Source organism: Meleagris gallopavo, chromosome 6 (genome assembly GCF_905368555.1).
Source record: "Meleagris gallopavo chromosome 6, MGAL_WU_HG_1.1, whole genome shotgun sequence".
NCBI lineage: Eukaryota > Metazoa > Chordata > Aves > Galliformes > Phasianidae > Meleagris > Meleagris gallopavo.
The window spans coordinates 7,405,227-7,422,520 of NC_139409.1; the positions used below are offsets into that span (position 1 = coordinate 7,405,227).

General features: G+C 42.6%; 1 protein-coding gene across 3 annotated transcripts in view; it reads left to right on the forward strand.

Annotated features, from left to right (window-relative positions):
- DPP6 (dipeptidyl peptidase like 6) overlaps positions 1–17,294 on the forward strand; it is a 492,473-nt gene that overhangs the window by 246,745 nt on the left and 228,434 nt on the right. The window contains exon 1 of one of the 3 annotated variants that reach the window (XM_085227009.1): positions 16,484–16,940. The exons of the other annotated variants lie outside the window; for them this stretch is intronic. Coding sequence (XP_085083135.1) covers positions 16,884–16,940 — 57 coding nt within the window. The 5' untranslated portion in view covers positions 16,484–16,883. Of the gene's footprint in view, positions 1–16,483; positions 16,941–17,294 lie in introns of those variants that run through there. 3 annotated transcript variants of the gene reach the window in all.

Here is a 17,294-nt window from a genome sequence, read left to right on the forward strand (position 1 = left end):
TTTTCCCAGGGGTAACACAGAATGCTAAAAGGTTTTATCGTTATGCCAGAGCAGATAGTTTGGCAATTAGGAGCTGTTAGAAGTTGATGATGCACCGTGTCCAAACGAGTTTCATCTCAGCACTCAGATAGAAGCAACAAGTGGAGATGAAAGCTTTGGCAGAGGTTTCCTGATCTGTCTCCAAGGATGGAGTAGCTCAACAGGACCAGAGAAAGAGGGGCTAATGCAGTTCCTGTGTACAAGCAGTGCGTGAGAAAAGAATTCAGTGTTTATGCAGTTCATTGACAACAATATAACTGATAAGGGAGAAATACGTTTTGTTTCTGCCAGCAATGATATAGGATTGTTTACTTGGACTCAGGAAAAGGGAGTTCTTAGCTTGTAAATTTACTTGAGTTTCTGAGACGTGTTATTGCACTGGGAGACAAATGTCAAGCAAAGTCTGTAATTTATCTGGCTTTCCTGAAAGCATAGCTTGCAAAATATTGATCTACTTAATAAACACACGTTATCACCTGAAAATGATTAAAAAATAGCTAGGAAGAATAAATAGTATCAGTAACATTGCTGGGAGATAAAAGAAAACTGAAAGTAAGCATATTTTAAATAGTATCTACCAGCATTTGGTGGGCTCTTACAAATCCTTCTGCAATGTATTCCTTGTTTTGAGTATTAGACTTAAAAATATCGTGGAGGTAAAGGGGAAAAATCTTGTCCTTCATGTGCTTCATGTTTACAGGACAGGTTCGATAAGGGATAGGACTGTGAAGAGCCTTTCAACACAATGCATGATAAGGTTTAAGCCGTGCAAGATTTTACGTTTGCCATTGACAGAAATTGCCCTTGAGACACAGTTCCATACTCAAGGAGCTCAGCTCTGTCTGTGGTGATGATTGGCCTTGTAAGTAGTAAGGATGGCAAACCACACTGTTTCAAGCAGTACTAGATGTGATGATGTAGCAAAATATTTAACAGAAGGTGAAGAATAGGATGTTGTAATTCCAACTTTTCTCGGTGCTCAAGAACTCCTTCCCAAAGAGGGATTCCCATACTTATTTGGAGATGAAACAACAGCAGTGGGCAGCAGCCTGTCCTGGATGTGATGTTCTGCTTGTCTCCTCTTTCTAACTGATAAAGGTGTTGCATCAATCCTGCCATGTCCCAGGGTTGCAGGTGTGCCCTAGAGGGATGGCCCTCTTTTTTGCTGCTGTTCGGCTAAGTGCCTTTATTCCCCTTGCTTTTTCTCTTCTTTTGAAGAAAGATAAAGCTGTAATGTTTCTTGAAGATGAGATTTTTATTCATAGCATTTGGAACTAAGACCATGACAATGTAGGATCTGTTTTACAGTGCAGAGGGAGTCCTCTTTCCATGCATGCCTCCATTGCAATTCTTTGTGTTTTACTCTACTGTGTCAAAACAACCCTCTTGCATTCAGTCTCCAGGAATGCAAATAGGAATTGCAAGTGCTCAGCCTTCAGGGATCTGCCATTGTGACAATCTCCTCCTCTAGTGTAATCTTCATAGCTGAAGTGCTGCTAATGTGTTTGCAATTCATCTGTTTTAGTATTTAACTAGTAATTATTAGTGGCATACTCTTTGGGGTGATCAGCCAAAAGCTGCAGAGAAAGAGTGTCACCTTGGATTTTTTTTAAAGACAATGGAAATTAGTTGATAACGGACAACAGTAATTGCTTGGATGACAGTGCACCTCTGGAGCTACATCACCACAATACATCAGTGAGGCCAGGAGCTTAGCAGGATTCAGAGAAAAAGGAATTAACAAAATGCAAACAAGATGTTAAAATGAATAAAAAATGGGATAGAGGATAATACAGAGGGTAATTATAATGTAATTATATAAATATAATTATATAAGTAAGCTCTGCAGTTTCATTGGGAACACTGCATTCAGGGCTGACGCTCAGAGATGCTTGATGAGTATATTCTGAGGCTTGAACAATTCTAACACAGAGAAATCGATAACTGCTGGTGTTATTTTTGTAAAGGAGCCCACAGAGAGAACATCAGACCAAGACATGGGACTCGTCAGGTGCCAGTCCCTGGGTCAGATCTAGCCCATGGAGCCCAGTGTCCTGCCAAGAATCCAACCCTCACTTCACTGCACCCTCCTCACATTTTCAATGTTTGAGTTCCAATCAGACACCGTGATGTTCATTCTCATGCATAGAGCTCATTGCCACAAGAAGCTGCTGAAAGAAGAATTGTGTTTGGGAGGAATCTGGAAACTTGTATCAAAACTAAGCATATTGGTTTTGCTTTGATTAGCAGTAAAACGTTTAAGGAAGGATACTCAAACTCTACAAGACAAATTTTAACTATTAGTATGAAGACAAAAGCAAAGCATTCTTCCTGTTTTCCTATACTTTCTGAAAATTAATTCTGCTGTCTACCCAGTTAATTCACCCTCTTGTATTTTCTGGTCAGGTATCTTCTGTACTGCTGTGATTACATGAACAAAAAAAGCATTCACAATCGTCATGGTAACATTTAGAAGTACATTTAAAAAAAAAAAAAAAAAAGGTTTTGCAAAAACAGTACTGTCTCTTAGCATTAGAAAGCGTGTGCCTTGAAGCAGATTGGTGAACGTTTATTCTGTGGCTGATTCGGGCTGTCATTACCGTAAGCTGTGCTCAACTCATCCTGATGCAATGCAACGTCTTCTGTGTTTTTATCTTGCCTTTTGGTACAGACATACTTCATTCAGAACTGCCTTCACCAGTAAAGTTGCTGCACTTGCAGGATCCCTGTTAGGCAATTTTATTTTCGTATTTGTCAGATGAATGCACTCATACCAGTTAGTGCTACTGGATCATAGATAACATTAAAAAAAAAAAAGTAAGCAGAGGTAAAAAGAACCCACAACAATTTTACATGTTGAAAAGCAGCTCGATTTCATTTTTGGCCAGGGGCTTCTTCAAGCAGAGGGAGAAAATGAATAATTTCATTATCCTCTGTTAAATTGCTATCTTTTTTTTTTTCTTTACAGTTTCTCCAATGAAAGCTGCATGACCAAAATCTTGTTCGCTTTTTACTGTGTTTTATTTTAAATGTGAAATTTGAAAATGGGTAATATATCTGTGATTTTTTCCATTCCATGGTTTTATTGCTGAGACAATATTGTTTCTGTTACGGCTTGTGAGCAGTGCTTTGTATATGTTCTTAAATAGATCTGATGCATGAAATGTTTCCGTGCTTCCTCAGGCTTTGAAGTCATTAGAGCTAAGTATTGCCAAGTTGGCTAAATGTCTGGGTGGATGAGTAGCTGTACGATCAGACCTGAATGTTCAAGAAGTAATAATCCATGCAAAAAAAAAAAGAGTACAGACTTTTTTTTTTAAAAGGAATATATTTTCTGGCCTCTTTATTTCTTTTCTGGGTTTTGAGGTTTTGGTTAATGTAGTCAGGTTTTTCCCTAGCTTCATGAAGGGCAGAAACTGATAGCTTATTCTTTTTAATGAAATTCAGGTTTCTCACCTGGCTCACTGTGGGAGGACGTTTAGGAAGGCTCCATGCATCATTATTTCCTCAAAATTGTTGCTGAGGCAAATGGAAGATGGGCTGTCTGGCTTTATGGCAGGTGTCTGTCTGGGTCTCTGGTATGGGGTGAACGTGTATGGAGGCTCCATTGCCTGTGGTCTACCTTGGATGTTTTCGGAGTTTTTCTTAAAAGTTTAGGATCTTGCTGCCCTGAACACTGGTTGTGCTGTTACTGTATGAGGATGGACCCATAGCTGTGTTCTACCTTTCCATCCCTCCCTTCTCCCATTTGGAGGAGTTTTGGAGTTCAAACATGCACCTATGAGCTATCCTTTTTATTATGAATGTCTTCACTCTTAGGTTTGCAGGTGTGTTTTGAACCTGAGTGAAGGCTCAGTAGTTCAAGATAATCCTGGAAAAAGCTGGCTGGTGCTATTCTTTAGCTGATGGCTCACTTGTCATTAGGAGATGATGTAGTCTGGGAGGAGCTGCCCTGCCTCAGCCAAACACTGTCTATGTTTCCACGTTGGGTAAAGTAATTGTTGTTGGAATACCTTGTAAATGCTGGCAGACATTTGTTGTTCTTCTGAGGTGAAGAGTGAAATGGAAATTGATGCTAATAATCAATGCAATTATAAAGAATGCTGCTGGAAAGACTCCAGATCTATAAGGGAAAAACTGGCATTTTAACAGCTGTGCTTTGGATTGAATGAAAGATGTTTGTCCAGAGATGTTTGTCCACGGAGCTATGAGGAGGCTGGAACACAAGTGTGATGGGGAGCAGCTGAGGGAGCTGGGGTGGCTCAGTCTAGAGAAGAGGAGGCTCAGGGGAGACCTCAGTGCTGTCTACAATTGCCTGAGAGGAGGTTTTAGTGAGTTGGGGGTCGGTCTCTGCTTCCAGGTAACAATGATAGGATGAGAGGTAATGGCCTTAAGTTGCACCAGGGGAGGTTCAGGTTGGATATAAGGAAAAAATTCTTCTCTGAGTTGAAAATATCTTTAAATAATTGCTGCAAAATTAAGGAACTATTTTGAAGCTGTAGGTGAGTTTGATGTGTCGTGATCATGTTATTGGTAGGATCCCTCGCTCATTCAACTTTATTAGTGCAGAATCGATATTTTCATTTAATATTTTCTGAATCATTGTTGTCTTCAGTGGTACTTAATTGAATAAAACGTAAGATTCACTTGAAATAGCTGCAGATACAAAGTACTGCATTTCTCAGAGGAAGGATGTTTTCATTTTGTTTAACCCAAAGCATCAGTTTATTTCCAAACATAATTGATACTGGCTTGCAAAGCATTCCTAGAGTACATTAAATGGAATAGCCGTCACAACAATATTAGATTTATGGCAGATGAGTGTAAATAGTGCAATATTAGCTGTAATGGATTCTGGACTGTAAATATGCCATGATGTCCCACTGTGGGTGGACCAAGATTCTCATTCATTAATGGCAGTTCAGATGTGCATTGCTCAAAAGGAATAAAGGGCTGTGTTTTACATTATGCTCTGATTCTTTACACAAACTACAGCTTTGCATTTCTATAATCCTGAGCTGCAGGGTCAGATACAGACAAGAGTAAACCACAGGTCCTGGACCCAGTAGTGGCCAGAACCACAGGTAGAAACACAGTGTGGTTCAGTGGAGGGTGCATCAAACCTTAGCCAGAAAAACTCAGTAATAGCAAAGATGCTGTTGAGGAATAAACAGCCATGTGCTGGGCATATGGCAGGCAGAATATTCTTCTTGAGACTGTAAGTTATTTTCAGCAAGGTAAATTCTGTTGGAAGCATCTCCATCCCAAAGCACAGGAGAACCCTGGATTGTTCAGCTCCTGGGTGCTGCTGAAATACAAACATGTAATAAATAAAGAAATATGTATACGCATATAAAGAAGAGATTATTTTTCTTACAATATCATTCCAGTGAATTCCCTGACTATAGTTGCTGACTATATTGATTGTATGTCCATACGTCATGGGATTATTTCATGAATAGATGCTTTTCAGATTTGACTTCAGCTCACAAAAATGGATTTTCATTTAGACTGCCTGCATTGCACTTCCCTGACTGTAAGGAGGTTTTAAAATTGATGTGCCTTGCACTTTCAGCCACTTACAGTGCCACTTACATCCACTTTACAGAAGCAGAGTAATGTCAAGGAGCTTTAGTGCCTGGCAGAAGAGGATGCATAGGTCTGTGCCAGGATGGAAGCTGTACCAGTCTTTTAAAGCAATCAAGTGTCTTTGATTATAGAAATTTAAGCCTCGTTTACAGTGTAAAATCTGATGAAGATACTTAAAATTTTTGTTTCTTGAAAAAAGATTCCTCCCAGGTGAATTAACTACCCCTTCTTCTTCTTAATGGAAGGAAAGTCACAGTGAGGACGGGTTCTGGTAGCCAGGATGGGCTCCTTCAGCAAAGGCCTTTGTGTTTGAGAAGGTTTTATTCTACCATCTCTGTTCATCTCCACTTCTGTTAAGTTTAACAAGGCATACTCTTTATAGGGATAAAATTAAATCTTTAGAAAGGTATATTTAATGTAACTACTTGGAAGACTGTAACAGCACTGCTAAAGATTGTGGCTGTGGTAAAGGAAATGATAGTGCAGAGTTTATTTAGCAAAGATACATGAAAGAGGTTTTTTATTATTATTATTATGAACAGTGTCATCCTAATGGATCAGTTGATAAGAAAATATGAAAATGTAATGCTGGATGGACTGCAAATAAATTATTATTTTTCTTTCTATCATTACCACAAGGGTAAGCCAGCAGCCTTATGTCTAAAAGGTAACTATTGCATCGTGACCATGTTGTTCTGCTGTCAATACAACTGAAGTGGAATCAGTTTCAAGAAAATACTGAATTAAAGCTTCCTTTCTAGGCCATAACTGACTATGCTGCTACTGGTGTAATTTTCAATCACATACAGCCTGTTCCTGGTATCTATAAAGGGAATAAGCTCTGCTGAAAATAGATTAATTTGTTTTGGAAAGCTTGCCTCTTGACTTCACTTCTGGACATAATTAATAGCTTGATACGTTGGTTAGGATTTTCCTATTAGTTTGACTTTTCCTTGACTACTGGAAAAAGCAGAGCCATCAGGCAAAGTATTACTGAGGCATCCTGTCCATTAAAGCTTTTTACAATCACCTCCCTTTCCTGCAGCTCAGATTTACTGGCAAACATGAATGTGTGTACTTTTCCCATCAATCTATTATGCTTTCTTCTCGTATTTCTCCTTTTGGAGAAGCTGTTAGTTGTTCTGGTATCACAAAACTACAACATGAGGTGAAATTGCTGGTTAAACCAGCAATTCAGTGTTCTGGATTACTTTATAAGACAGATGGAATTGATTTTTTTTCCACTGGCCAACTTCTATTTCCACTATTCTGGCCTCTTTAAGTTTAGTCTCTAAATGTCCTCTTCAGCAGCCACTTCCTACAGCGACAGAAGTCTTGATCTGTGGAGGAGAACAAGAGAAATAAAAAGACTGCTGATTCAGTGAATAAATATAGGCCTTAGGCTGCCTTCTTATCCCTAGAAAATGCGTCCAAAAGACTGTCTTTGGGTAATATTTGTAATGAAGTGCTAGTAGTGTTCTAAGGTATGTCCTCATCTTATTTAAAAAGTCTGGTCTGCTCTACAGAACGTGCAGTGATGGGTGTTGCAGCTTCTCTTTTGCAGTATGAGTTCCTGTCTGGAGGTGAAACTTCATAAGCTCTCCTCATGCAATCACAGTTGTAAATGTTTTGCAGGTTGAGCTAAATGCAGACCCAGAGCTTTCCAGAAGATATTGATTATAGCAAAGCCTGTACACAACCAAGCACGTGATGTGATGATGGGTCAGTGGTTGGACTTGATGGTCTTAATGGTCTTTTCCAACCTTAATGATTCTGTGATTTGCTATTGCTTACTCCTGCTGACATTTAGGCAACAGATTTTTAATTCCTTTTGCATCTCTTGCAACTAGACCATAGGTTGGGTTAATAGAAGACTTCGCTGATGCCTGGAGGCTGAACTCAGTTTTTGTATCTTTGTTATTGTACTGCAACATATTTAGGCAATTGCTTGTGCTACTTGCAAATGTGATGTATCTGATTTGTATTAAAATAAATATGGCTGGCATATCATGTATGTATAATTACAGAGATCTGTGAGGTATGTGAAGGAGATGTGCATTAATTATTTGTGACAGGTATATGGTCTTGGCTTGGATACTTTCTCACTGTCAAACTCAGATTACATACTTGCATGGATTCTTAAGAAATATATATCTTCAGGGGGTAAAATGTGTATTCTTGCATCATTTTTTTTTTCTAGCTCCTAGATTTTGCAGTAGCTCCAGCAGTGCATGAGTGCCTGAAGGGCCACTGCTGAATACCTGCTCTGTCTCTGTGAATTAATGAACATTATCAATGATGAGTAAAGTATGCCTTATCCCCTTGTAGTGGTCTTATGCTGTGCTCAGAGCTCAACTGTTCTCAAGGTCTCAGTAAAATGAAAATTATATACAGATCTGTGCATCCTTCATGCATTTATTTTCTTGTGTTACTTGCAAATCAAATAAATGGTTGGGAGCAGGACCTTGCTGCTACTTTACTTGGCTTACTTATGCTATATAAGGCTGTATTCAGGCAGCTGAGTTGTACGTTGTACATTGTACATGGTGTGGAAAGTTTTCCACTTTCTTTTTTGTGTCATCTGGCTTCAGGTGAGATGGGAGCCTGATTTCATGGAGCATTCTCAGAACTGAAGAGCAGCCCACTGAGGCAGTTAAAGCAGGGGCACAGCACTGTTTACATAAAGCAGCTCTCATCCACTGAAAATGAAACTTCTCCAAAGTGTTCCAAGTGGCACATTGAAACTTCTGGTCAATTTCTAAAAAGCAGAGCAGGGACTGCTCTGGTTTCTGTTTTTCTTAAAAGAAGTGGATTATTGAGGCTGTACCAGCAGTAAGTCAACTCCACACATCCTCTTCCTTCTCTTTTTTTCTTCAGCTTTGTGATAAAGACATTATTTACCTCTGTGTTCAGGATTCTGGGAAGGCATTTCCAGGTGGCCTGCTTTCCCCAGAGTGTTTCTATTGGCTTTCAGAATACTGGTAACAAGTTTTATCGATCCTCTGCTTTGGCATGTGCACCGTGCAAGACATTCAGTTCTGAAGGGTGAGCACAGGGTGCTGTGTTTACCAGAACAATTTTCATCCCAATAAATCTATAAACACTTGAAATACAATCAGGGCAATGTATAAATGCTTGTAGCCATCACAGTTCCCACCAGCAAATGAGGGTGCTGGAAGCCATCCAGCTACAGTGAGCATTTCAGAGAGGCAGCAAATATACACCTAAGTGAAAATGCTGCTGCAGGTGCCACATCTCCTGTCTTTGACCCTCTTGGTGCTGTTCAGGAACATATGTGAGAAGCTACCATGAGTTGTTGGAGCAGGTCCAAAGGAGGGCCACAGGGATGCTCAGAGGGCTGGAGCACCTCTCCTATGGGGATAGGCTGGGAGCTGGGCTTGTTTAGCTTGGAGAAGGTTCTGGGGAGACCTCATTGTGGCCTTCCAGTACTTGAGGGGAGCTTGTAAGAAGGAGGAGGACTGACTTTTTACACAGTCTGATAGTGATAGGACGAGGGGGAATGGCTTTAAACTAAAGGAGGGGTTGTTTAGGTTAGATGTTTGGGAAAAAATCTTTACTGAAGGAGCGATGAGGCCCTGGCACTGCTGCCCAGAGAAGCTGTGGATGCCCCATCCTTGGAGATGATCAGTGCCAGGTTGGATAGGGCCCTGGGCTCTGATCTGGTGGGTGGCAGCCAGCCTGCAGCATGTGAATGGAGCTCAGTGGTCTTTAAGGTCCCTTCCAACCTAAGCCGTTCTATGAAGCTAAGAAATACCACACTTTTAAAATGAATGTATGTTATATGCATCCATCTCCTTAACAGCATCAATGTTTTGCAGAATTCCATTACTGAAAGTATACAGATCATGTTGTAAGTTCAAGTATTTTTTTTCTTCCTTTTCTTTTTGTTTAAAGCTGATGGAAAAGTAAATGAAAAATAACAACCATTGCAAAGAAAATTCTGCTTCATAAAGCAAATGTTTAAAAAGCCACTTGCTCCAGCTGTGGCTTTTATGTATAAGGATCTCTCAGGCAATTGTATGTGCTTACATAAGATGTCTTTCACAACATTTACATTTAAACCAGTCATCATCTTATATGCAGATCATTTATATACCCTATAAATCATTGTTGTAGCTAAAAATGAAGACAGGACTCTCCCTTTTCCAAGCTGTAGGCTACTAAATAGAATAATATGTTTGTAGCTGTTTAGAAATGTGGATTGTCTATTTGTGGGTAACTTGGGGGAGATTTTTTTTTGTCTTCCCTGTTTTCTCTTCTCTAGTGGTCTCTTTTTCATTTCATAGTATCACTGAGGTTGGAAAAGATCCTCTAGTTCAACCATTAACCCATCATCATCATGCCCACTGATGATTCCTCAGTGCCACATCTACCGTTTCGCTGACTTGAATGTTTCAGTTATGAAATATAGATTGTGGCTATTTGAAAAAATTAAGTTTTATATATATATATATAAATTAATAGGGAGCAGAGAACCAAATCCTTGCACTCTCTTCTAAAACAGCCAGAAAGCACCTATGCTGAAGCAATGAGGAAGGGACTCAGCTACACTCAAAAAATAACAGGAGAGGGGGAAATGGAAAATCAATCCGAGATTATGGGGAACAAAAATATTAAGCCAGACTTAATATGTGAGGAGGAAAAGTCTGAAAAACCAATTTGGAGACGATTCACAGCTGGCACAGGAGCTGGGCCCTCAGAAGTCTCTTGCACACATAAGCAAGGAAGAGGCATCTGTTCATTACAGCTGCCAAGGTCACACTAGCAGGACCAGAGAGAGGGGAAGGGAAAAACCAGCAATACTATCCGTATTTCTTGCAGCAGTAACACAGTGCCAAACCAATATGGCACTGCTAATGATGTGCCTTTAGAGTTGTAATGGTGTATTAAAATGTATGTGCTGACGTATGGTCAGAAAGAATTTTGTTGAAAAACCGAAGTAGGAAAGTCTGACACTAGGTACACCTGCTTGATCTTTGGGATGAGCAAAGTGGAGATATAATGCAGAAGTGAGTAGGGCAGAGGTATTGGTCGTGCTCCTCAGAGATATGCTCCAATTTAGGCAGGGAAGTGCCGTGCAGAATAGCTCTACGCTGCACACAAGTGAGCAGACTTCTTCACAGCTTGCCTCCTAGCACTGTCTCATTTGTTTACCATGAACTGAGAGATCCTGGAACTTGCTGCAGCAGCAAGAAACTGAAAACAGCAGAATATTGTGCAGCAGATAAACCTGTTACGATCAATTTAAACCACACTTCCATGTTCAAAATAAATAAATGCACCTGAGAGAAGCTCCTATAATGCACAACTAGAGGCAACACCATGGGACTGTTCCATAGACCCATGAGTTATTCTTGCCATGCCCCTTGTCTCTGTGTCCTCTGCTGCAAATAGAGGAAGTCTGTCTCAGATAACTAGTTTTCAAGCTTGTAGAAACATTTTTAAGTGCTCTCCTTGTAGGAACAGATATTCATTGATGTGCCTAATTGAGGCATTGACTAGATAAACTGGTTTTGATCTGTTAAGGGAAAATACCACATCAAATTGTTTTCTTAATGATCTTGGCCATGGGTAATGGAAATGTGGTGTATTTTTATCTGTAACTGTGTTCATAGTCTTTTATTGCCTCTAGCACACTCAGAAAACCTTTGAAATCTTAGAAATCATCTGAATGGGTCCCTAAGCCACTCAGTGGAGCCTCTAAAGATTTACCTGGACATAAAGACTCACTTGTCATTTCTTCTTTCGTAGAACAAACATGTTGGAGACAACATGAGAGGGGTGGCAGAGATCAACAAACTGTACTTTCAAAACAAAATTCAGTTCTCCCTCTCCAAAGCTTATTCAGACAAACACAGAGCAGAGACTTCCAGAATGAACAGTCAGTATATCTTGCTGCTTTTTTGATAGGATGAGAGTTACTGGCTTTAAGTTGCGGCAGGGGAGGTTCAGGTTGGATATTAGGAAACATTTCTTCTCAGAAGGAGTGGTGATGCAGTGGCACAGGCTGCCCAGGGAGATGGTGGAGTGACCGTCCCTGGGAATGTTCCAGAACGGTGGAGATGTGGCACTGAGGGACGTGGGCAGTGGGCTATTGGTTGGACTGGATGATCTTAGAGGTCTTTTCCAATCTTAATGATTCCGAGATTGCCTCTAAAAGCATAAAATCCTATACAGAGAGTTTTTTTAACCTTGCAACCCTTCTGGTTTTACCATGATCTCTGGTAGGATCTATAGGGGATATGCCATTGCTTTTTTGGTTGGTGATATTTTTGTCACTGGGACTGCAAATAGTTGGTCCAGCATGGCTTGGCACATCTGCAGAACCATAATAATGCTATGGACAGCCTGCATTGCACAGAACCATCCCTCTCATTCCCCACTCTTTGACATCCTCTAGAAAAGTTGGAGCCGTGGGAGAATCAGGAAGCTGCAAATTTATAAAGTCAGACTTGGGGATTAATTGGATTTCTCTAGCCATGCTCTTAAGAAGAACATAGAATCATAGAATCATTTAGTTTGAAAGGGATCTTTAGAGTTCATCAAGTCCAACTCCCCTGCAGTGAACAGGGACACCTACAGCTCCATCAGGTGCTCAGAGCCCTGTCCAGCCTGACCTTGAGTATCTCCAGGGATGCGGCATCCACCACTTCTCTGAGCAGCCTGTGCCAGTGCTCCACTGTCCTTATCATAAAAAATGTTTTCCTTACATCCAGTCTAAATCTCCCCTCGAGTCTGAAACCATTTCCCCTTGTCCTGTCACAACAAACCCTACTAAAGAGTCTGTCCCCTTCTTTCCTACAGTCCCCTTTAAATACAGAAAGTCCGCTCTCAGGTCTCCCTGAGCCTTCTCCTCTCCAGGCTGCACAGCCCCAGCTCTCTCAGTCTGTCCTCGCAGGGGAGTTGTTCCATCCCTTGGATCATTTCTGTGGCCATCCTCTGGATGTGCTCCATCAGGTCCATGTCTCTCCTGTACCGAGGTCTCCACATCTGGACACAGTACTCCAGGTGAGGTCTCACAGTGCAGAAGAAAGGAGAGGGTCACCTCCCTCGACCAGCTGACCACGCATCTTTTGATGCAGCTCAAGATACAGTTGGCTTTCATAAATGACATGGACCTTTTTTCCAGACAGTTACTGCAGGAACTGCTGAGAGAGCTCATGTCCCCATCCTTCTATCTCCCTGCTGGAAAGCAGCACTGCTTTCTACTGAGCTCAGCTCACCTTGTATTCTGTGGATTTGTGTTGATCCAAGCTACATCAATCACCTTTCAAATGTCTGAATGTTAAAATCCATGCCTACAACATTTCTACATGCTCCTCTCACCTTCTCCCTGTGGGTGTCTGTGCTGGCAGTCTGTCTCTCTTACTGAGTTGTCTCACTAACATCTGCTACCTCCAAAACACTGTATCCTGAAAACTATAGCTTTTAGGACTTTTCCTTTGTAACCTACCCAGGAGTATGTTTCTACATTGCCATAAATTGCCAGAGTGCTTTCCTGAGCTGTGTGTCTTCCCTGAGCCGAAAGCAAACCACTGGGAAGTGGTCTGTGCTGAGTGAGGAGTTCAGGGTGACTGAATGTACAAAAGCAGATCGTGTGGTGTGTTCTGCTGGAGGCAGCACATTACAGCACTGCAGGTACTAATGGGTTAGCTCCACTAAAAAGTTCAGATATGTAGCTCTTCATCTGGGACTTGGTCCTCATCTGGAGAGGGGAGAACATTAGCAGGCTGTAGGAAAGTGTAGTTAATCAAGTAGGATTCATTTCTATCCATTCTGCACACTGGCTTCAACTTCCTTGATGTGGTAATGAGGGGGGAATTAATAACCTGGAGTGATATAGCCAGAACCCTAGGTTTCAAAGGAGGAGAAGGGCTCTGCATCCAGTACCTCTACCTGCTACTGCAGCAGGCTTATTAACGTCCCTGCTCAGTCTCTATTCCCTCCAACAGATGTGTGCAGCTGGTGGACTCCCTGCGAGCACAGGCTGCTCTTGGATCTGCCCTCTGTAACACATAGCAGATGGGAATGCTCTGCACCATCTCCCATCCCTGCTTCTGCAAAGGGGCTGCTCTGCATTCACAGTTAGCAGAAACATCCACCTGTGGATCAAATAAACTGATCTGAACCATTTGGGGGCGAAAATAACAAACTGCTGTTTTCTCTAGCATACTTTGCTGTAACGGGTGGTCAGACACAATCCTTATTGTGTTTTAGCTACCAAGAGTGCATGGGAGCTCATAGCAATGACTTTAAAAGTTTTAGTTTGGTTTGTCTTTAAGAACCATTGCAGCGTTATGTTCCATTTGCAACGTACAAGGCTCACAACAGTCTTGGAGCATGAGAGGGCATAATGGTTGTGGTAGTGATGGTGAGGGTGATGAAGATGGCCTCCAAGAATTCCTGGGAGCGTTCTGAGAATGCTCCCATAGCGCAGTTCTGTTCCTGCTGGTCTCAGGAGAATGAGATCAGGTCCTTCTACCTGGCAAAGGTTCCTTTTCTGGTGGGAGGGAAATGTTTGTCCTTCCACAGTGCTGGAGCAGCTGACTGATGTTCAATGGAGATGCTATTTGGGTGACTGTAGCTGGCATTTGGAACATAGAATCATAGACTCATTAAGGCTGGAAAACACCACTAAGATCATCTAGTTCAACCATCAGCCCATCCCTACCATGTCCACTGACCACGTCCCTCAGTGCCACATCTCTATGGTTCTGGAACACCTCCAGAGAGGATGACTCCACCACCTCCCTGGGCAGGCTGTGCCACTGCATTATCAATCTTTCTGACAAGAAATTTTTCCTAATATCCAGCCTTCATTAACAGGCATGGAGTAATCTGCTCGCACATCAGCAGGGTGAGGCCATGCAGTGTGACCTCCACACTGGTGGTAAGGTCCCAACTTTATTGTTTGGCTGAAATCTTATGAATGATTAATCTTCCCCTATTACAGGATGAGAATCAGGGCTCAACCCCAGCAGATGATTCGTGGCCATCTGAAGGGGTGAGACCCCCTGTACAGGCAGGGAAGGCAGAGAGATACCACCATGCAGAGAGACCAGTGAGCTTCAGTAACACTGGAATAACTGTGCCAAAACACTCGGATGTGCAGTGGGAACACTCGGTCGTAAGGCACCTATGTAATGAGGTTAAGCCATATGCGTTTGTATAGCTAACTGCTGGACTAATTAGCACAATTAACTTCCTATGTGCCAAACAACAAGGAAAAAAAAAAACCAAAAAAACCTTAAAATGTAGGTCTGGCCATTTGCAGAGCTAGTGAAAACCGTGTCTTACATTGCTGGCTGCAAGAGAATTGAATGTGCATGGAGAGGGTGTGCAAGGGCTAACAGTGGCTAACAGACACAAAGAGTTATACATCTTTTCAGTAGAAGTGTAGTTTAAGTGAGGGTCAGGGACACAGAGAATGATTCATGCAGTGAGAAAATCCATTTCGCAGAGATATCCAGGACATACAGTGAGGAAGTGCAAAACCCAAACAGTTTTGTTATGTTTGAATTCCTCTTGGGAAGAAAGACAGCAAATTTGTGGAGTAAAGCGAGACTCCATTACTGCCCACAACAGGTGGGAAAACAGACCAAGGCAACTGAAAAACTCAAACCAATCTACTTGTACAGCCCTTGAAAGCAATTCTGTTCATACGATTGGGGAAAAATACCTGAGTGGAAATAACCTCACTAACAACATCTACAACACATTGTGACTAAAACTATTGAGACTAAAGAGATGAAATTGCAGTGTAAGCTGGGACTGTGTCATAGTACAACCCAGCAAGAGGTTGACACAAGCTGTTAGATTTAAGTGTAAATTACTGCTTCTTGCTCGAGAGGTGCTATTCACTCCTCTAATGAGCTGTTCCTGGATGCTGACAGCTGGGACCGAGTGAAGTTGTCCAGTTTCCTACCAGCACATTTACGCATTGCAGACTTTTTGTGTTGTGGTTTCCATGAACTGGCGTGCTATATGATGGTGGAAACACAGGAATACTTAGTGGTGGCTGGAAGCTGAGCTCTAGCAAAGCTCAGTTGAGCATCAAATTCACCCTGAGTGTAAGGAATGATGGCATCCAGCAAAGCCATGGATTGCATCCAGTGGAGTTCGTGGTTAATGCAACCTAGTAGCATTACCAGCAATATAACGTTAGGGGTCAAATGAGGCGTAATCGCTTGCTGGATAAATACCCTGGTATTCCTCAGCTGGTGATTTGCAGACTCAGCACAGATCCCAGTATCACTCCTGAGAGGACACTGAGCTTTGTCCTGCAGCACAGAGCAGGGCTGTGGGCAGGATGCAGGGGGTGTTGGGATGGAAAGCAGCACCACGGCAGCGTCAGAGCGCCCGGTGTGGAGGTGAGCGTGGGACCGCATCAGTCCCTGTCCCAATTACAGCATCCTTCACGTCGCTCCAAGTTTTTGCATGGGCAGAGGCAACACCTAAGCACGCCTCGGTTACGACAGCCAGGCGGGAGGGTTGGGAAGGACTATTTGTGCGAAAAGCTCTGCTGCGTTGGGGAGAGAGAACAGAACACCCTCCGTGAGTGACAGCGGCAATAAGAGACTTAGAAAGTGACCCCATCCCATTAGGGACTCACAGAGGGGGGCTGGGAGCACCTCCGCTCTCAGCATCCCATCGGGTTCCCGCAGCGCCGCGCTCCGCGCAGGACGACGCGCGGGCGGCACGGTGCGCGGGGGCGGCGGGGCGGCGGGGCATGCGCAGCGCGGGGGCTGCCGGCGGGGAGGTGCGGAGAGCGGAGCGCGGCTCTGCCTCCCGGCTGCCCGTCTCCGGTTGCCAAGCAGTTATCATTGTTTCTGTGACGATTGCAGAGGCTGTTGCTAATTGAAGGAGCCCCCCACAGCATCCTTCTCTCTCTCTCTCTCTTTCTCTCTCTCTCTATCTGCTCCTGCTTTTGATTTTTAGACGCTCAAAGGGGAAGCCAGCTAGACTAGAGGGTTTTTTTTATTATTATTACTATTTTCTATTTTTATTTATTTTCTATTTTTTTTCCTTTTTTATTTTTTTTTTTGATTTTGCGGGGGTGGGAAATTTCTCAGCTGGTGATTAAGTGCTGGACTAGTTACTCATCCCTCCAGTCTGTGTGTGTGTGTGTGTGTGTATGTCTGAGCACACGCAGACCAGCTCACACTCACTCACACACACACACATCCATACGTTCCAATCCTGTTTGCCACTGCGGTGGGCACAAATAGGTGAGCATGACTACAGCCAAGGAGCAAAATGCATCAGGGAAACAAGCCCAGCAGCAGGATCAGGTAATGCTTCTTTTCCTCGATTTCAAACAAATATAGACTTGTGTCGTGTAGCTCTGTGTTTCTTGTGTGATTTTTGAATTTTATTTTATTTTGGTGTGCGTTCCTGAAATTGTCAACTGAGTCACCAGTCAGTGGCAGGAGGAAAGTGCTGTGCATCTGAGCTCAAGGTCTGCTGTCGGTGTGCGTGGAGGCTTGAAGGGTTGGGTGGGGGAAAGGGGGGGGTGAATTGTGCTATTTTTATCTGACTGCACCTCTTCCTTTGGGCTGCAGAGCTTTGCTCCGTATCTCGGTCCCTATGTGCATGTGTGGGGCAGAGTGCTGGGACAGAGGCCCCTTCTTGCTGCAGGAGGGTTG